Source organism: Rhineura floridana, chromosome 9 (assembly GCF_030035675.1).
Source record: "Rhineura floridana isolate rRhiFlo1 chromosome 9, rRhiFlo1.hap2, whole genome shotgun sequence".
NCBI lineage: Eukaryota > Metazoa > Chordata > Lepidosauria > Squamata > Rhineuridae > Rhineura > Rhineura floridana.
The window spans coordinates 70,444,077-70,465,665 of NC_084488.1; the positions used below are offsets into that span (position 1 = coordinate 70,444,077).

A 21,589-nucleotide genomic window follows, 5' to 3' on the forward strand; every position below is an offset into this window, starting at 1 on the left:
TGAAGTTTTATGCTGCTGTTTCTATTTTACATAGAAAATATGTGACAGTGCAGTCCTGTACATGTCTACTCACATGTAAGCCCCATTGAACTCCATAGGCCTTACTCCAAAATATGTAGGACTGCTGCCTGAGTTCACTTGTTTAAGTTCACATTAGTGTTTGTATTCCTTCTCTGCTTTTTCATTTAACTGTAGTCTTAATTACTATTTTTTGTTGACAAAACTTTGAGGCTACTTCTATGGTAGCTATTGTTAATTGCAGATTGTATGAGATAATGTTACTGCTATTTTTACATTGTTTACTTGGGAGTCAAAAACCTGGTGCCACAGGTGCTATGGCACTCACAAAGGCCTTAATTGACACACCTGGGCAACTGCCCCAGACTCTGAGCTTTTGTAAAAACTTAAGTCTCTAGCCCTTACATGCAAATAAGCAATTTCTGTGAAATGAGCCTGGCTGCTCCCACCTGTCACTGTTTTTTTAGTCAATGAGCAAAGTTAGACCTGTGATAAGTAGTTGTTTGGATATCAGACAATAGGAATCCCTGGGGTCTCAAAGAGCTTCTGTTCCCCCCTCCCCTTTAGTGCACTTTTCCTGCTTCTGTCTTATTTTCTAGTCTTTGGAATCTCCATAGTTTGCCCTTCCTTTTTCCCTAGCAACCAGGATACATATTTCCTGTGGTGGGTTCATCTGATGTCAGTTATTTTCTGCAAATACTATTATGCAATAAGTGCAGGAGGATGTTAAACAATCCCCCCTCGCCACAAAAAGGCAAATGTGAAAACTTTGCAGGGGCTTAGGTATGTCTCTATCTCAAAATTCAAAATTTGCCCACTAGTCCAAAAAGGTTGGTAACCCCTGGAGTAACAGCAAAGTGATTAAGAGCATGGGCTAAAAACCCAAAATTTGGCTCTATAAATGACCCATTGTTCAACAGATTTCCTTGTTAATTCTTGTCAACACAAGTGGGACCCCTCTGGTCTTCAAATTTTTTATCATCGTGAATTGGAAGCATTTGAGGATTTCCGCAATGGTTTTTTCAGCATGTAATAGTTCACAACAAACTGTGGATTCATTTTCCTAATGGATTATCTGTACTGTTATTCTTTCATATTATCTATTTGAGTTGATCCTAGAACTGACTTGCCTTTTGCGTTCGATTCAACAATAGTACATTTTTGTGCCTCTTCTTTTCAAGCTGGAGAGAAATGGCTGAGTCATACTGCAAGCCAAGCAGGCAATGTAATTTAAAATACATTCAAGTAGTTTATTTCCATATTTATTTAATACCCCTTATTAATGTGAAGCTTCCTTTTTTTCCCCTTCCCATTGATTCCAAGGGGCAGGAAAAGAAGTATACCAGCTCTAGGACTGGAGTACTTTCCAACTAACTCCTGTTCTGGGAGCATGTCAGATCCAGCAGAGAGAGAGACCCACACTATTGTGTGGCTCCCAGGACACCTTCACAGGGACCATAGGATTGCAGCCTTAGTCACATGATTCTACTGTGACTTTCTTTACATTCATGAGTCTGCACCATTGTGTTGTGGCCTCTGGTACATGCTGTACTATCCTGCAGAAGCTATGCAGAACACTCCTATGTACATTCATGCAGAATGAAGTCTCACTGAATTCACTGAGGCTTGCTCCTTGGTAAGTGTGCATAGGATTGAAACTGTATGCACATAAGAGCCTGTAACACTTGAAGAATGTATTCTGATTTATTTCAAGGTGTGCTATAACTTTTACAGGCAGGTGTTTTTAAGAAATATCTCTTACAGGAATTTTACAGAATTTCTGACATGTTTTATGTTCTTTTACTCACATTTCCTCCTTTATTCCTCATTGTACTATCACTCTTCTTTTATTCAAATTCTATATTTATGAGTTTTAAAAAATCAAAAATAAGAGATGCTTTGGTAGGGTGTGATCTTTGGTGTATTAGTATTTTAAATGAAGAGGGAACTAGAGACTGAGGAAGTGGAAAGAAGGGTAGCTAACTAAGGGCACGCTCCAACTCATACTTATGCTGGGCTGGGGGGTTGGATATGGCGGATCCCTGGCTGATCCAGCAGAGTTGCTGCGGAGCTGGATCCTGCCAGCTCAGCCAGGGAAGCCCAGCCTAGCGGAAAGGGTGCTGGTGGAAGGCCTGAAAAAGAGGTGTTCGGTGTGTGTGTGTGTCAGAGAAAGAGCTGAGGGGGGCTTATGCAGCATCCAACTCTGATCCAGCTCCTCCAAGAAAGGTCAGTCTTAAGAAAATAATTCTAATTGAAATCAATGGGGAGCGCTTACTTGCCAGTAGGAGTAATTATGAGAGCTGGCTTTTTCTTTTTTGTTTGTGTGCACAGCTGCTGGCAGAGCCGACATTCCACCAGCCTGGCAGCTCCTGAACAGGAAATGGATGCAGTGGAGTTTCCCACTGGCTCCTCCTCCGCTGGCACCCCTTCCGCCGGCTTCCCATGAATTCAATTCCTCTGCCCAGGTATCCAGATCATTAAGTGAAGTTTTTTTTAGCCCATTTGCAAATCAAAGAAACTATTGTAGGCAACACACCACCAATATTCTGACTACAACAGAATGCTGCTTTCAGGCCTAATTTCAGTGGGGAAGGGGACCCTGTGGGTACCAGGGAAGGCTTCTGCAGGTAGATGTGTGCCTGTGGGTGCCAGGGCAACCTCTGTTGGTGGAATTAGCTGAAACTTGAGGGCTTATATATAGAGCACATTTACTAATTTCTATAATACTATGAAATTGATAAAACACCACTATTTTAAAGGAGGGGAACTCTGTTCATAGAGGTGCTTTGTACTTTTTGCTAAATATGCAAGGTTGCAAGCATCCTCAAACTTTAATGATAGCATAGTGGTGTTAGCTTGTTCTGCTACTATAATGCTTAGATTGCGGAAGGGAGCTCCAGTTGCTCATTTAGTGGTGAGGAAAAAACAGCATCTCTGACCTCAGTCCTTTACATAATAATACCTGCCTTTACAAACTGAGTTTAGAGCTCAGTCTTTATCAAATTAAACTGTTTTGCCATCTAGTCAAACAGCACTGGTCTCTCTGCCCAGTCACTTTATTGGGGTGGCAATATAAGCATGTGCATGCACATTCAATCACAATCTGAGCGTTGTGCCCTTGTAAAAAAATTGGAACGGAAGAACATAAGAAGGGCCTGCTGGATCAGGCCAAAGGCAGTGTCTTGTTCTTACACTGGCCAACCAGGTGCTTATGGGAAGCCCACTAGCAGGACCCGAGTACAAGAGCATTCCCCTCCTGTTAGTTTCCAGCAACCTAGTATTCAGAAGCAGACTGACTCCGACTGTGAAGGGAGATCTGGCTATATCTCTGCTTATCCAGCAAAATAATCTTTGCCCAGCCCTGTAACAAATTATGAAGAGACTTGTCATGTGTGTGTTGGGTGGTGGTAGTCAGATTTACACATATGTCTTAAATCTTCCCCAAGTGACGTACAGTAGTATAGTGGCAAATTTAGAAGTGCAGGATACCTTCATGATAGTCACAGCTGCATCCCTCCCATTTTTTCTGCTGAGTTGAGCATGAGATCCTTGTTAGTCTTCTCCCACAGTAACAGATGTCCCTAGGAGCCAATAAGCATAAAAGTGGAAGCTACTGAGGAGAGTCATCTCAGTGACTGACTCACCTTTCACTCTGATTGGCTCCAGTCAGCAGGAAAGGACAAGGAAGCCTGTTAGCAAACTCTTCTGGGTGGCCAACACTCCCCCCCTTTCATTATGATTCAGTAGGATGCTGAAGACGTAGGGACCCTGCTTTGAGACCCTGCTCCTAATAAAGGAAGGGTTCTAAGACCCCCCGAGGCCCCCGACAACTACACCCCTGGTTACATACTAAATGTAACTTTAATTCTGCAAATAACAAAAGACTTGTGTTCAGAGGCGAGACTAACGTATTTGTGCGATGGGTCCTTAAAAGCGAAAGCTCCCTAGAGCAGACGCAATCCAGCACCTTCAGCTATCCTTTTCATATGTCCAATTCTGCATCATTAGGCTCTTAGTAAAGGCTGTTCCGGGAAAGGTGAGGGCTGGAGTGAAACCGTTCTCCCGTAATTTTTTCGGTGATGGGGCAAGAGCAGCACGGAACGAAGTCCTTAAGAGCGCCGCAGGGCAGGCTGAACTCAGATAGGGAGGAGCTGAGCGTCTGGATTGGGCGAGGCCTTCGTCTATCCCCGCCTCGTTCTTGCCGCTCTCGCCCAAGCTGGTGGGAGCGGCTGTCATTCTCTCTCCTGCGCTGTCAGCTCCTACCTGGGAAGGCTCGGCTGCGGTGCTGCCACAATGCATCTCTGCAGGGTCGCCTGGCAGACTTTAGCCTCTCGCCTCACGCGGGCTGCTCCTTTCCTTCGCGGACACGGTGAGTTGGAGAAGGGAATTTTGCGCACCTAGCGGCGGAGCCAAGCAAAGGTAAGATGCAGGGCTGGGTCCGGTAAAAAGCCCTTCGACGCCAAGGAGCGAGCCGGTGTGGCAGGTCGCGTGGGGCTTCTAATCCCTCTGGCTGGGCGAGGAGAGCGCGCAGAGGTGAGGACGCTTGGTATTTGCGTTGGCTGTTGAGTGCTGCTTGGGAAAGGAGACGTGAACGTCACCGTGCTGAGGCAACGGAGTGGAGTCGAAGGCTTGGGTGTTAATAAGAACCGATTTGCATTAGCCCTGCCTCTCGACGCCGGTGAAACGAAAGCGGTCGTTGACGGCGTAGCGTGCTGAACGCATCAAAGACATCTTGTGCCTTCTGGGGAATGAGTAGATACCCACTAGAGCTTCTTGTGCCCCCCCCACTTTCCTTTTTCTCTCCTAAGTTATTTTGAACAGTGGAGAATGGGGTGGGACTGTTTACTGGAGAGTAAAATATAGGCTTGTAATTGCAAAAACAAAAACCATCAAGGTTGGGCCAATGTGGAGCCAAGGTTGTATGAGGTCGGGCTAAGCAGCTGGCACAAATTCAGATTGCAGGGAGAAAAACCGGTGAGAGGTGGGGGAGAGGGAAGGTCCTAAAAATGAAAGGGCTGGTGATTTTCCTTCTTGGGCTTATAAATATGGCTGAGGGGGCACATGGCATGGAGTGAAAGCCCACATTGTTGTGCCACATTGGAAAAAACTTGCTGATTCTGTCCTGGTAGTAACCCTTTTCTTCCTGTTCTGCACGTTCTTGATTCATATCAATGATGGATTGTTCCAGGCTATACTATGTTATAAAAAAGGTGGATCCTGACTGTTCTGTTTATATCAGCCCTAATTTAGCTCTAGTAATCTGTCTTGTCTCCTTGTAGTGAATTCAGATTAGCCATACTGCTTTTTGGGCCATGACTGCTTTGACAGTGTTTTTCTTTAGGCACTATGATTTCAACCCTGAAAGTTTTCTAAAATGGTAAGAGTCAGAGTGATGCCTACCATTGTTTGTTTTTTAGGTTTGGGAAGCAGCAATATTGTTAAAAAGTCTTTTAAAAACACTATACAAATTTAACAAAGTGGCATGGGCAATGGGAGGTTGTAGCTTGGTTAATGACATCAGACAGCAGCCTATGGCCATAGTCCACAACACGACTGCATTTTTCCTGGTGATGTAATATTGTGGCTTGTGTAATGTATGAATGCAATAAAGAGAAGCAATACATTGAAAAAGGCTGCCACTGTTCTCCAAAACAGTTTAGTTTACTGCTGCATGATTTATTATGTTAAAAACCGCTCAATGGGAATGTTTATGTGGGATAGTTCTTGGTGACATCACAGTAGAGCTGTTTGGTGTGGCCCGCAGATATCTTACATTATTAATTTCAAGACAAGATTGGTAAAGACTAGTGAAACCATTTGGAATGGAGGAGATAAATACATGTTTATGCATTTTCAAAAACATGTCGGTTATATTGTGCCCCTTTAAAAAAAAACTGGCTTAAACTTTTCAACTACCAGCATATTCTACATTAGGAATGCCTTAAAATTATATTTTCTTTTTATGTTAACTTATATACTGCTGTTCATCAGGAACAGAAGCTTTTCATAGCGTTCAACTTCCCATGTAAAAGAGCATCATATTATTGCTATGCAGAAGGACTGTAGCTCAGCAATGTACATGCTAAAGGCCCCAGTGTCTCTAGGTAGCTCTAGGAATGACTCCTGCCTGAAAATCCTGGAGAGCTTGAGCAACTGCTTTTCTTACCAAAAGATCAAGTTCATTTATTGACAATAACTTATGAAAATGCTAAGTGAAAGTGCAACTCTGGTTTTGTATTTGTCCAAACTATTGATCCTGTTTTTATCTGCCTCTTTTATATTATGAAACTTACAGTTGATACATTTGTTTTAAAAAAACTAAAATGTCTCAATCATAGCATGTTGAACTTACTTTATTTTCTTAGTATTATCATTAACATTATCACTTTCATTTCTGAAGTACCTTTCCGCCCGATGTCATCTGGAAGTGTTACTGGATCTTCTGGGCAAAAATTTATTTACTATCTGATTGTAATTGGTGCTGCTGGTGGAGGAGGCTTATATGTGAGTAGCTGACTTTCATTTCACATATATTTATGTTGTTCAAAGGTTTATATTGTCCAGAAATGATAATGTAGTCAAATTGAAATTAAAGTTGGAACTTCTTTTAATGTTTTCTGGCAGTGGACTACTGAATTTGTGGCTGAAATCCTATACCTACTTACCTGGGAATAAGCCCTATTGAACTCAGTGGAACCTGTGTAGACATGTATAGTCTACTGCTGTAAAAGTCCAATGTCTAAATCCAATGTTTATGGGAGGGGTGGGAACCTTATGGCTTTCCACATATTGCTGAACTATAACTCTCATCACCCCTGACCATTGACCATGATAGCTGGGGCTGATGGGAATTGGAGTCCAGCAATATATGGAGGCCGCAGGTTGTCCACCTCTGTAGTCTGTAAAAACAATTTTAAAATTTGACTGTGAGTACTCAGTTCCAAGAGAACTTTTTAAAAAAAGATTCCTAACTACACAATTTTTAAAAGATAAGCCAATAAAGCTGGAATCCTAACTGAGGTGGGGGAGAAGAAAAGGGGTTGGATGGCTTGTTTCTGTTTGTTGCTATAGTGCACCAACATTAAGAGGCATTTGCCTCTAAAAGCAGACTGAGAAACTAGTATGCTTATCCAGAAAGAAAATGCTAGAATTATGGCCCAAGCCTATGCATGTTTATTAGAAGTAAATTCCACTGAGTTCAACGGGGCTTACTTCCAAGTAACCATCTGCAGGATTAGTAACCTTAAGCCGTCGACATTATTCAAGATGAATATCAGATATATTTTAAATGTAAAGATGACTGGACACAAGAATTGGTTTTAGGAGGGTTTTAAAAACCTATTCTCCAAAAGTTTTCCTGAAAATCAGAAGCAAATGTCAGTGCAGTGTTGGTATAATTCTATGTCAGGGATGGGCATTAGCAACAGTAATCCTAAAGTCCACACAATGAATTCAAAGATTGTTAAATCAAAGTTAAATATTTAGAAATATACGTTTTAAAAAGACTATAGGCCTGTTCGAACCAAACTTTTGTGTGTTCAGAAACTGCACGTCTACACTGATTTCCTCCTTGTGTGAGGTATGTTTCTTATTTGATTGAAGCCAGACTCAGTCTAAATGTATATATTTAATGTTTGTAGATAAGGTAAATCTATTGTGATATTTGAAATTCCTAACTTGTGAATTCTTAATTTTCTCCTAAAACCAGTCTTCCACCTACAGATTGAATGGGTAGGCTCAATCCACTCTGATCCTAGGAGGTGGGTTGAGAGAAAGAAGTAGTATAGAAGCATCTATTATTGGTGAAGTTCTATTCTATTTGTAGTGAATTTCCTGGATTAATAGGAATAGTTAAAGTAAAATGGTTGTCATGTCATTGAAATAATAAAATAAAAAAAGCCCATTCCTCAATCCTGATTGGCTGGTTAGTCACATAGTTGAATTAGATATACAAGTGGCTGGATCTGGAGTTTTGTCTGGAAAATAGCCTTGAATGATCTGAGCATGATTAATCCTGAGTCTTAGGGCCAAACTACACACAATTCTGACTTACATGTAACTTTCCCCAAAAAGTTTTTTAAAAAGCAAAATACCGTAATGGAGGTTGCAGTCTCAACCAGGGGACCCGTATATGTGTTTGTGCCAGCAGGGGGATTTTCATGCTTTCCACTCTGTCCAGCTCTCTGCAGACCTCCCACTTCAGATTGTAACATCCATAGCTATGGTTTGTGTTTTATTGGTTAAAAAAAAAGAGATGATGGTGCTCATATCTCGATAAAAGTGCTGTGGGTGCCAGCACTAAATCGCTGCCATTGATGCAGAAAAAGAAGTGCAGGTACTCCATACTGGTGACTGAAGAAAAGAAAAAAGCCCTGGTTTGTGTAGCGAAAGCATACAAAAAAACATGGTGAAAAGCTGCATGAACTCACTTGACTCTGATTGTTCTCAGTAATTGATCTTACCTTTGCTTGTTGCAGTTTCCAAACTAGTTCGTAAATGTAGTAAATCGATTTTCCAAAGACACCAAAACATTTTCCCTCCGAAAGAAAATGAGCTGTGTACTCCTCACCACTCTGGAATGCAATATTTAAATATCTAAACATATTTAAATAGGTTCTTCAGTTTTTCTAACTAGTTGGGAATAGGTCTTGAGTTGAATGCTTTGGCTGTGATGTTCAGAACTTGGAAATGAGTTCAATAGAGCTTAATTCTAAGTAATATATGCTTGAATAGCAGTCTTGGTTTAGCCATTTTTATTAAGATTTATTATGAAAGTGACACTAGTAGTCAAAAAGCTATTGCAAACACAAGCTAAATAAATACTGGAAGGCATACCATAAAACTTTCTAGAAGGCATACTATAACATTTCTACCTGTTTAAGCAAACAGAAAATAAAGTGCAAGCAGAAGCATTACTTTGCCTTAACTTTGCCTTTAATATAATGAGAAAAAGTAAAGCTGTTACTTTTAAGAAGGATGAAGACAAACTGGAACAGGTTCAGAGGAGGGCAACAAGGATGATTAGGGGACTGGAAACAAAGCCCTATGAGGAAAGACTGAAAGAACTGGGAGTAGCCCATAACCAGGCCTGAACCCAGACTGGGACGGGTCAAGATAATCTGTGTCATCCAAGAGTACTTGCAGTTGCTGCACCACAACCCTCTCAATCACCTTTCCTAAGAAGGGGGTATTTGCCACATTTTTATTAATATTTATTTACAATATTTTTTTAATTCCAGCTTGCAGTTGTTTCAAGCTATAAGCAATTAAGTTTGTTCATTAATGTTTGACTCTGACCCCCTTTAATTAATTAAGTTGGCCAATGAAAGCACTCATTTAGACTTCTATGCATATAGTAGAATTTCTGAGCCCATTGCTATTTTCACAAAACCTCCCTATACCATGTTGGCTGACAAGCAATTCCTGAAATTCAGAAGACCTTGGAAAGTAACTTCCAACATAATACACTGCAAGAAGCCAAATTATTAAAAAGAGGACACTTCCTTTTTGGCTCATCAGGCATTTGAGACTTTGTCTGCGGCAGTAATTTCTCATCTTTTATGTTATAATCTACTTACTTTTATGATTTCAACATTGTTTTTTATATTTTAATTATACATCACCGCATTTTATTTACTAGAGAGGGGCCAATTATAGGGTGGCATTCAGTTTATATTTATGAGTGGATACCAGCCATTAATACCAAAAATAAATAAATGTGCAGCAATGTTTGTATGTGCTTAATGGGCCCATTAGAAGAATCCAGCCTTGGGAGATAAATGCAGCTATGCAATTTATTTTTAGGCCTACAAAACAGTTACTTCTGACAATGCCAGGTACAAAAAACGTCTTGATAATATGCAACAAAGATCTACAGCAGAGTGGAAACCAAAATCCTGGCCTCCGCAGTGTAAGTTGAATATTTGTACATTTACACATGTTATTTTGAAGTTAATTGTCTTCAGAGTACTGTAAAAAGAAAAAAAACCAAAGATAGAATTAGAGGGGAAAATATAGAAGCTGCTTATCCATTGAACTTTACATGACTGTATCAGAATTCCATTTAGTTGGTTTTAACAAGGCTGGAATAGTTGTGATTTAACAACTTCTAGGTTTTAAGAATATTGTTTGTTGGGAAGCCTTATTTGCCACATAAGCAAACATTACTATGTTATCTTGCTCTCATAGTTTACATAATTCTGTTGCATTTAAAGTGCAGAGACCTTATTCCTTAAAAAGTGATACAATTGATGTACAGTACTACATTGTCTCTTTTTAAAAAACAGATTTCATTAAGCTTCACAGAGAAAAAATATTAAATTTAGAGATTAGATGAAAATAGGTGTAGAAAGCCAAAAGTTAGTTAAACATAAAACACAGAACTAGTTTTGTCTGAGATTCTAATTCTACTGAGTCGGCAGTCTGATGGCTCAGGCACTTTCAGAAAACTCACTGTATATAGTGCTCTGCTAAGCCATTGATGGGACAAATTCCACACATGAAACCAGGAATCGTTCTCTGCTGCTATTTATTGTAATTAATTATGTTCATAAATATTCCCCCCAATCGTTTCCTGAAATAGCTATTTTTATCTCTAGTTTGATTAATATTTTAAATAAATGAAAATACTAGCTAGTATGAAATAACTAAAAAGGGACATAGATGGAAGTCTATTTGAATTGTTACCTAATTTGGAACGAACCTGTTTTAGCTCAGTTCAGTTTGGGAACATATTAAAGGATGATAAAGATAGTGCTGCTGAGTATATAGAGATCTTAAATATCATTAATTAATCTAACTAAATAATAAATAGGTTAGAATATCTTTCTATGATGGAAACAATTTCATCTCAGGGATGAAGGAAAAGAAAGTTTGAAAGGCTGCAATTCTATACCCAGTTTTCTGGGAGTAAACCCCATTGAGCTTTTATAGTACTAATTTTTTAGTTGACACGTATTGGATTGCAGAGTAAGTTAATTTAACAGTATTTTTGACATTATTTTAGGAGACAGAATGGTACTTTATGGTTTCCTCAGAGTCAAATGTTATGGAGGACACCCAAGAAAAACATGTCTTGCTTTGTATTTTAAGTATTTAATTACTAATCAGTTGGCCTATCCAGCATCCTACCATTTCCCTAATTTAAATTGCTTCTGAAGATGCACTTCAAGGGGAATACATATGTTTTCATTCAAAGTGATGTGTTCGTACTACACTAAAATTGTTCTGGAAAACAGTTTCTAAAAATTTCCTTAAAAGCACTAGAGATGGTGGTTATTCAATTAATGTTTAGGAGTGGACATTTTTAATAAACAGCTTCATCCTAAAATATAAGAATGTTGATGTTCAGATTGCCTTATTTATTTGAGCTTAACCTAATTAACATATCAAGCTGTCCATCTTTTATCTTTTCTGTTGTTTCCAACTGTAGCTATGGAAAGCACTTTAGGAGACAGTCTTAATGCCTCAGTGTTTTTAGGAACTTAACTTGCGATTGCTTGAGGGCCCTTTAAGTGGTAAAATTGTTTTGAGTTTCCTTGGGGTAAAGGAAAAGAGAATAATTGATGAATGAATTGTTTCTGCCCTTTTATTTGGAGACCATATCCTTTTCTCTAGAAAGGTGAAACCCAGCAGGTCACTTCCTTCTCTTGGTGATTACACTTAGAGATATTATTGGAATCCTGAAGAAGTTGTTTGTAAGTGGATATGCAAAGTACAGCTAAATGCTAATCAGTGCAATCCTATGCATCTATTCAGTAGTAAGTCTTTTTGAGTTCAGTGAGACTTTCTCCCAGATAAGTCTGGAAAGCAGCCTAAAACTGCTATCACAAGGAAACTCATTACAGATTACTTTATCAACTATATGTAACTGAATGCATCCTCAAATTACTTGAGCAATATCCAATGTCACATAAGCAGACTTCCTTTCTCTTTCCTCCTCTCACCCTCTTTCAGCCACTTGTACCTTCAAATCTGCTCTGAAGGATCCTCTGAACCCTCCAGGACAGATTTTGGAGGCTGCAGGATGGAGAGGGAAAACTGTTCCACCAACTGTTTGTTGCCTGGCAAATGGACACCACTGTAATGCACCCAACATGAGTACCTACTTTTATTTTTCCCTACCTAGATAAAAAAATTCAAAATGAATTTTTAAAAATACTGCATTTTCCTTCTGTTTTACAATTTATTAAATAATATGTTTGGGTTTGGTAAAATATTAATTCCAATGTTACATGTTATTTATCTCTTTTGTGTCTCTCTGCCTTCTTTTCATGAGAAGAGTGCTGGATATTAGATATTCCCCCTTACCTTTTCTGAGCCCCTTATTACCTTACTTCCAACTAAATTTTATGTTTAAATTATCTGAAAGATGAAACGTTCAGAAAAGTATTAGATTTCCCTTGAGTTTTTACATGATGGCTTTCAAATTTACCTGCAATTTAGAAAACCCACTAGAACTTAATGATAACTTTTATTCTATATTTATTGTTTTTAAACAAAATTAGGCAAAACGTCTAACCACTCAACAAAATATTTTAGGCTACTTCACATCACAACTTTTGAGCTATAAACCTATAATGTTTTAAGTGTACACTTAGAAATGTAAAATGTCAAATACTTTTCAGGACTGGCTGCAGACTATAGTTTCCTGTCAAATATACATTCAGTGGCGAATCTTTGTTGTCATGAAGCATGTAAAACAGCTCTTTGATGATGAGCTGAAAAGAAAAAATGCTAATAGAAATTACCTGCAAAATTCCAGTATGGTATTTATAGTATATAACTTTCTAGTTTTCAGGATAATTAGTTTTTGCAATTTTCTGGGTGATTTCATGCTGTTTCTTTTTCCATTTTCTATTCCCTTAGACCTGTTTCTGATCTCCTTTGCTATCTTAATCTTTCTTCTACTGGAAAGGTTGTATTTAAATCTTCCTAATTGTTCCTCTGTTTTTAAACTTTCAGAATAAAATACAAAGGAAATCTTTCCAAACCTAATGAAATATTTTTAAAGGACAGTTCATCATTGTATACTGCGCAGGCAAACTTGAAAAAAAATCATCTGTTGTAGAATTCCATATTTCTGAAAATTCTCCCCAATAATTATATCTTTGTAAGGCCAAGATATAACACAATTTAAATGTATTCTGTAGAACAGTGGTTCCCATCCTGGGGGCCGGGACCCCCAGGGGGGCTGTGAAGTAATCCATAGGGGGCCATGAACAGTAAAGAAATGAATTATTTATTAATTTTTTTAAAAAAAGTTTTCCCTTCCTCTACACTGTCTGCTTTCCACTGCCACTGCAGATGACACCTCCCCCTTGCTCCAAACAAGAGGGGAGGCCTTTTCTGAAGCTCCAGAGCATCTTTCAGGCGCACTAAGGGCAGGCATCTGCCTATAAAATACATGGCAGATGCCAAAGGAGGCTGAGGGTGGAGCTACCAGGAAGAAGAGGGGATTACTATCACTGATTCCCGTCTCCTTGCACTGCCGCTACTGGCAACACTCTTACTTAGAATGAGAGGAGAGGGGTTTTTGTGAAGCAAAAAGAAGCAAGCCTGCAAAGAAAGGCTGCTTTCCCCCTTCCTTCCTGGTAGCCAGCCTGCCTCCCTGGGGGGAGGGGGTCACAATTTCTTTTCAGCTTATAAAGGGGGTCCCGTGCTCATAAAGGTTGGGAACCACTGCTGTAGAAGATAGCTTGGCACTCTTAGGACACTGGCTGTTTTGAATCAATGCACTTGTAACTGACTTTCCAGTAAAGGCTACTGAACGCTGATCTTGCTTGTCAGTCTGTGCTTTGTGTGAACAGGTTCTTTTTTTGGAAATATATTTCATGGAGCGACACAGTCAGGTAGTGTGGCCTCAGTTTTAGCAGCCTAAAGGCAGGCTGGATTTTTTTAAAAAAAGAGAGCCAATCTAGTCAAATCTTAGCAACATATTGCTGTACCAGTACATAAAAGAATGATGCAACATAAACTAAAAACTGAAATAATTGTCCCTACTCATTTTATTGTTTAAAGTAGATGAAGCACCAGTACAAATTTTGACAATATTTGGAAGTCTAGTTCATGTCAAAGAATTAATGATTTTTTTAAGACAATCATCATTCTTCAACCTGACAGTGTCTCTCTCCCTTTATTTATATACCTTATCTTTGCATGTCATTGTTCTGCTTATTTCTTCCCAGCTTTGTTTGCCAATTCAGTGGCTGTCTGTCAGCTAACAAACCTTGTGTGTCACTGTCTTCATCTGTGCTGTCCTTGTTCTATCCCATCATCTTCAACTGCATGCCATCTTATCCAGCAGATTACAATTCCAGTTTTAAAATGTGTTCTTGAGTTTTTCGGTTAGGATATGCATTTCTATTACTTTGCAGTGGAGTTCCGCTTTTTCTTTTTCTGCAAAAAGACATTTAAGAATGCAACCACATTCCATGAATGGTGTCACAAATAATACTTGTCATATTCCTACATTATGGACATTTTAACATTATTTATTTATTTGTTTGTTTAATTTATATCCTGCCCTTTCTCCCAGTAGAAGTCCAGGATGGCAAACAAAAATGCTAAAACACTCTAAAATATCATAAAACAGACTTTAAAATATATTAAAACAAAACGTTTTTAAATAATTAAAAAAAGGTTTAAAAACACCTTAAAAAGCAATTCCAATACAGACTGGGATAAGGGCTCTACTTAAAAGGCTTGTTGAAAGAGGAAGGTCTTCAGTAGGCACTGAAAAGATAACAGAGATGGCGCCTGTCTAGGACAGCCCCACTTAGAGCTCATTACCGTAATCCAGCCTGGAGGTTACCAGTGCATGGACAAGAGTAGCCAGACTATCCTGGTCCAGAAACAGCCGCAGCTATCTTACCAGCTGTCTTACCAGCCGAAGCTGGTAAAAGGTACTCCTAGCCACTGAGATCACCTGGGCCTCTAGCGATAAAGATGGATCCAGGAGCACGCCCAGACTATGGACCTGCTCTTTCAGAGGGAGTACGACCCCATTCAAAGCAGGCAACTAACCAGTTATCCAGACTTAGAAACCACCAACCCACAGCGCCTCCGTCTTGCTAGGATTGAGAGTCAGTTTATTGGCCCTCAAGCAGCCCACCACCAAGTCCAGACACCGGTCCGGGGCTTGCAGGGCCTCTCTCGATTCTGATGTTACAGAGGAATAGAGCTGGTTATTGTCAGTGTACTGCTGACACCTCAACCCAAATTTCCTGATGACTGCTCCCAAGGGCTTCATACAGATGTTAAACAGCATGGGGAACAAGATGGTACCCTGCAGCACCCCACAGCACAACTGCCAGGGGGGTGAAAGGCCATCGCCCAATGCTATTCTCTGAAAATGACCTGGTGATAGGATTGGAACCACTGTAACACAGTGGCTCCAATACCCATCTCACCAAGTCAGCCCAGAAGGATACCATCGTAAATGACACCAGAAGCCCCCAAGATATCAAGTAAGAATAATAGGGTCGCACTCCTCGTGTCCTCTCGATAAAGGTCATCTATCAGCGTCACCAAGGCCAGTTCAGTCCCATAACCAGGCCTGAACTCAGATCAGAATGGGTCAAGTTAATCTATTTCATCGAAGAGTACTTGCAATTGCTGTACCACAACTTTCCCTAAAAAGGAGGTATTTGCGACCGGATGATAGTTGTCACAAACCAAAGGGTCCAGGGTTTGGGTTTTTCAGGAGCGGTTGGACCATCGCCTTTTTCAGGGCTGCTGGAACCACTTCCTCCCGCAACGATACACTGACCACATTTTTAAACTTTCACATACCACCTAAAATTGTCTAGCTCTTAAGTGTAAAGACCATCCCATCTACTTCAGTGGATGGCGTGTGAAGAGCTGTTCCTTCCAGTGAAATGAATGGAAAATTATTTGTATTGCAGGACTTCAGTAGTACAATAGGGTTTCTATGTGCAAGAATTGCTCTTAGATCCAGATGGTAGTATGTTTTGACCCTCAGCAATTTTGCTTTTGTTTCTTAATTTAAAACTTTATGTCATGATGCAGTGCTCCACAGCAGCTTCTAAACACAGTAGCCTGTTAAGGTTGGCTTTAATAATTATATCAGAATAACATGCATATGAGCTGAGTCTGTTTTCAGTTGGATCCTTGCCATTTTTTCCCTCAGTGGCTATAGGCTTTAACCTCTGAATTGTGCATTCATAAATCATTGTCCATAATATAGCATGTTTCTGTTTGTTTTATGTAAAGTAAAGGTAAAGGTGTCCCTGCACTTATAGTGTGAGTCGTTTCCAACTCTTAGGGTGACGTCTCGCGACGTTTACTAGGCAGACCGTATATATGGGGTGGGATTGCCAGTTCCTTCCCCGGCCTTTCTTTACCCCCCAGCATATGCCGGGTACTCATTTTACCGACCACGGATGGATGGAAGGCTGAGTGGACCTCGACCCCTTTTACCGGAGATTCAACTTCTTCCTTCCGTTGGAATCAAACTCCGGCCGTGAGCAGAGCTTTGGCTGCGTTACCGCCGCTTACCACTCTGCGCCACAGAGGGTCTATTTGTTTTATGTACTTCATAGTAATATTTTGTTTCAAACTATATATATTCTTTCCATATATAGGGATAAGTGAGTTTTGTGAGAAAAATCTGACATATAATACTAGACACCATCTTAATGTAATTTAACAAATGAAGGTGGCAAAAGCTCTTGGCTAACCTGTTTCACATTGCATGCTTATGCTTCATGATTTCTCTGTTACATTAAATGAAGCATTAGAAAATGATGAAATAGAAGCAAAAGAAGCTACTGGGGAACGTGAAGAAGCAGTTAAAGAAGAGACTGAAGCAATAACTGCTGATGAATCTGAAGTGCAGAATGAAAGGCATACTGAACCTACAGAAGCACAGAGAGAAGAATTGCCTGTTGAGAAGGTATCCTCTGGTGTGCAAGAAGAAGAGCAAGATGCTCTTTCCAGCTCAGAGGCAGCCCAAACTCAAGGGTAATGTTACAAATATAATTTGGTAACATTTTACTATACCATAGGAAGCACTACTTTGTTCATGTTAATGTACTGTTCTACTTGTATTTCAAAACCTTAATAAAATTTTCATTTAAATGTGATTTCATTTCAGATGAAGATTTGAAATATAACTCATACAACTTATATTAGATAGTTTGTTGCATAATACTTCCGGAGGATGGAGCCCTTTTGGCCATTTATGGTTGAAGGCTTCTAGTTTTGCCCTGAAGAAAGAGCTGAACATGCCTAGTGACTTTGTTATAAGTAGAACTTAGTGCAGTCTAGTGCAATGCATTATGCTATTTCCCTCGTAAATGCAGAAACTGTAAGATGGATAGATGCTATTTAGCCCAAGAAATATATCTTGATGGTTCTCTTCTGCTGCCAAACTCCATTGCCTTCCTAAAGAATAATTTTAAAAAATCATTTCACATTCAGTTTTTTACGTGGGAAATATAGGTAACATTTCAGAACAAAAATAATGTTTATTCTTGAAGTGTGTATTTTCACAATATAGCATATATCATAATTTTTTGTGTTCCTTCCAGACGTTGGGGAGTGGGAGGATTTTCAGACTTCGTTATCCAAGGGATGAGGATATAATTTCTTATGAGCCCTAAAAACAAGGACCCAAATAAGACCATTCCAAAATAATCTTGATGCCCGTGATCCAGTAAGTGAGTAACATGAAGGCATTCTAGGCTCTGCTCCATTGCTTGCTGCAAAAAGATCTTTGCTTGAGACTCTTTGTTTTCTATAGTGGACAGTGGAACTTAACACTATACGCATTCTCTTGATTAGAGATAATGCCTTCAGGCAGGGCCGGTTCTAAAGGGCGGCTAGGTTGGGCACTGGCCCAAGGGCCCTGGAGCTACAGGAGCCCCTGAGGGGCCCTCTGTTCCCCTTCCGTGATCTCCAGGCCCCCCACTTACCTGTCAGCCGGCTTTTTAGCGTTGCCCTTAATGAAGATGGCGGCCGCAGCTTCCCTAAGGTACTGAAGCCTCCACCGCCATCTTAGTTGATGGCAGAGATGTGCACGCGTAGCAAGCACGTGTGTCATCAACAAAGATGGCAGCGGAGGCTTCGTTCCCGTTAGGGAAACCATGGCCACCATCTTCATTAAGGGCAATGGTAAAAGACTAGACAGGTAGGGAGGACGTGGGGGGACATGCGCGTGCGTATGCGCGTGCGTACACCGGCGCCCAGGGCAAGCTGATGCCCAAGGGCCCCCGCATGCCTGGAGCCGGCCCTGCCTTCAGGATTAAACTAGTAAAAACTAAATGAGAAAAACAGGTATTTTCTCCACCTTTAATATAATGGCTTCACAGTACCAAAACAGGTTTACCCCTTATTCACTCATCTCAGTGCATCCAGTATTAAGTAATGTGTACCATGAATTCAGTTTTACCATTGCCAGTTAAAAAGTTCTGATGTTGAGCAATTTATAGGCTATGAAAAGCTTCTTGATACCCTAAGAACATAAGAAGAGCCTGCTGGATCAGGCCAACGGCCCATCCAGTGCACCATCCTCACAGTGACTGACCAGTTGCTCATGGGAAGCCCGCAAGCAGGACCTGAGTGCAAGAGCATTCTCCCCTTCTGTGGTTTCCAGCAACTGTTATTCCAACAAAGACAGACAAAAGAAAGTACTTCTTAGTGCATAGTTAAAATATGGAATTCGCTCCCATAAGAGGCAGTGATGGCCACCAACGTGGATGGATTTAAAAGAGGATTCGAGAAATTCATGAAGGAAAAGGCTATCAATGGCTACTAGCCACAATGCCTATGCTGCGCCTCCATAGGCATAGGTGGAGGCACTATGCATCCAAATACCAGTTGTTGGAAAAGAGGGGAGAGTGCCCTTTGCACTTAGGGTCTGCTTCCAGGCTTCCCAAAGGCAACCAGTTGGCCACTGTGAGAACAGGATGCTGGACTAGATCGGCCATTGGCCTAATCCAGCAGGCTCTTCTTATGTTGTTATAATATCAGGAAGAAGTTTTTCATAGCCGTGAAACTTACTAACTGGGCATGCCAAATGAACTCTGGACATTATTCATGAGAATAATTTTCTACCACTGTACTAAAGTCTTTCCCCTGTTTCATGTTGGTCCTGATGTGTCTTCCTATTCACCTCCATATCAGAAATGTACAATAAGGATGTGCACACATCGTTATTTCTGATAATGGGGATAGAAGCTTCTACCTGTACAGGGAGCTACTGAATCATGGTTGGCAAATTGTTTGGGCTTTCATGAAACAGCCTTTCCCTAACTTGGTGCCCTCCAGATGCCTTGGACTCTCATCAACCCCACCCTCCATGAGCTGATGAGAATTGTTGTCCAAAGCATTTAGAGGACACTAGGATGGGAAAGCAATACAAGTAAAAGCTACAATGAGATGTAGAATGCCAGTTTTAATGTTTAAAAATACTCAAGCTGGCATAAATAAAATACGTTAATTTTGTTTTGTAACATTGCTGATTTACTAGACTAGAAGTACTGAATTGTAATTTCCATTTCTCTCCAAATTCAAGGACATTATTATATATACAAAATCAGATAGAAGTATCAGTGCTTTAACTTAGGATTTGTTGCAAAATAAACCAGCTCTCAAATCTTCCTTGCAGCACCTCTTCTGCTTTTGTGGTTGGGGAAATAACATGTTTTTATGCATATATAGTTGGAACTACAATGTGTAATCACAGTCTTAATGTAATATGGCATTGCAATATTTTGTATTAACAGGATTTGAATTCCTAATTATAACCTTTCCCCATGGAATAATGATCTTGAAATATAGAGAAACAGAATGTTGAGTTGATGTCTTGTCTACCTCTTAATAAAGGATCTTCTTTTACGACTTCAGCTTTCATTCTTTTAAAACCAGCAGTGCTTCCTTGAATCTGTTCTATTATGTTTCTACAGATACCTATTTTCATGAAAAATGAACTATTTTTGCAAAAATAATAGGTAATATATGGCCATCAATGAAAGGATGCACTCCTATAAATCTATGCATGTGATGAGGTTTTGCAATATCCGTTGTAGCCTCTTACACAGCTTAACAGGCAAGCCTTTTCAGTTTGAAATTAGCTTGGCTGTTGAGTCAATACACACAGCAGACATTTCAGATACCTTCACTGCAAGCATGGTCGGGCACCAGAGGTTGTCAAAACTGGTCATCCGTTGCACATACTTGCCACCAGGGATCCCACCACTCACTTAGAGTCTCTATAATTGTCCTAAATTTAAACCCACCCCCCTCTCCAACCACATAATTTAAACAGCTACCTGTTGAATGCTGCACCCTTCTCTTCCTCTTATTACAGGGATGTGGACTCAGGCAATTCACATGGTCATCCAGGTGCTTGCTCTTTTCACTACTTCCTCCTTACAATGTGTGTTCATCATTCCCGAAAAGGGAAATGGGGGATAAAGGGCTCTTGGAGCAACCACTGCTAGGCATGTATATCCATAAACAGTGTTCTTCCTATCTACCCTTCACCCTTCTCTTAGTAAAATAAATAGATCAGCCTGTCCCACTCTGCATACCATGATCTTTGTGCTCTCAGTAATGGAGACTGTACCTGGCAGAGCTAACTCCCTGTTCAGCAATTCTTGCTCACCCACCCAGAGAAACAATGGAAGAACTGGTGTGTATTTGAGAATAGTGACTGGCTGGTTTGAATGTAATACTAAACCATAGTCTGTATTAACAAACTGTGATTTGTTGAATAACCTAGGAATACTAAGTTGGTATACTGAAGATTTTTAAGTTGTCTGAGAACTGGCAAGACTTCACCACATCATCAAGTCTCCCACCATTTAATCAGCTGCAGAAACAGTGTTATGTGTGGGAAAGTCCTCTTCTCTTTCTTTCACCCATTCCTACACACACCCTGTTGCTGCTTGCTGTCCTTTCTTTAAGTTGGGAAGTTAATTGTGTTTAGCATGCATCCTTTAAAGATGGAGTCCATTGTCAAGCGGTCTTTCAGAGATGCTATTGTCTCTTTCATGCTACATTTGTCTTGAGAATTTGTGTTATCTTATTTTGGTAATGACTGATAAGCAGTCCATTTGTCTTGTCTAATTGTTTACTCTTACTTTTTCTTTTAATTGACATTTAAATGTTCAGGGAGCATTAATAATTAGCTTCCATTAATATAAAAATAGCACAATGCATGTATTGATAACATTGCCATTTACTTAAAGATTCATATGTTTTTAATTGAGATATTTAAAAAGATTTCACAGATTGAATATTTATCCCCACTCAGACATAATTGTAATGGAAGGAAACATATGTTGTTAATCCCAAACATTAATTAGTTACTATGTATTTTAGACTTTGGCACTTCCACTTTTTTCAGTTAATTTATTTGTAGAGTTGGGTTCTATTGCAAATATAGACAGAGCGTCTATGGTTTGTACTGCAACTGCTGACAGTACAAAGGTCCTAAAATTTTAAAATACCATGTTTCAGAGTGGTCAGTGGATTTAGTCATATGGATAAATTTAGCATTTTAAACAAGCATGTGACATAGATGTTAAATTTAGTTAAGTGTCTA

General features: G+C 39.9%; 1 protein-coding gene across 7 annotated transcripts; it reads left to right on the forward strand.

The window, feature by feature from the left end:
- The first annotated feature begins 3,624 nt into the window (after positions 1–3,624).
- On the forward strand, positions 3,625–19,861 carry MGARP (mitochondria localized glutamic acid rich protein). 7 transcript variants are annotated; one of them, XR_009757942.1, is made up of 6 exons: positions 3,646–4,387; positions 6,419–6,522; positions 9,823–9,928; positions 16,773–17,001; positions 17,571–17,695; positions 19,767–19,861. XR_009757942.1 is itself a non-coding variant. In XM_061584950.1 (6 exons), exons 3-6 carry the CDS (start codon positions 6,433–6,435, stop codon positions 17,623–17,625), a joined length of 480 nt encoding a protein of 159 aa, XP_061440934.1. In that variant the 5' UTR covers positions 4,319–4,387; positions 5,360–5,395; positions 6,419–6,432; the 3' UTR covers positions 17,626–18,009. The 7 variants fall into 7 exon arrangements, 6 of the variants coding, with proteins under 6 accessions (XP_061440936.1, XP_061440931.1, XP_061440935.1 ...); XM_061584950.1 differs by lacking the exon at positions 19,767–19,861 and adding an exon at positions 5,360–5,395 and having other exon boundaries at positions 4,319–4,387; positions 17,571–18,009; XM_061584947.1 differs by lacking the exon at positions 19,767–19,861 and having other exon boundaries at positions 3,647–4,387; positions 17,571–18,009.
- Positions 19,862–21,589: the final 1,728 nt, after the last annotated feature.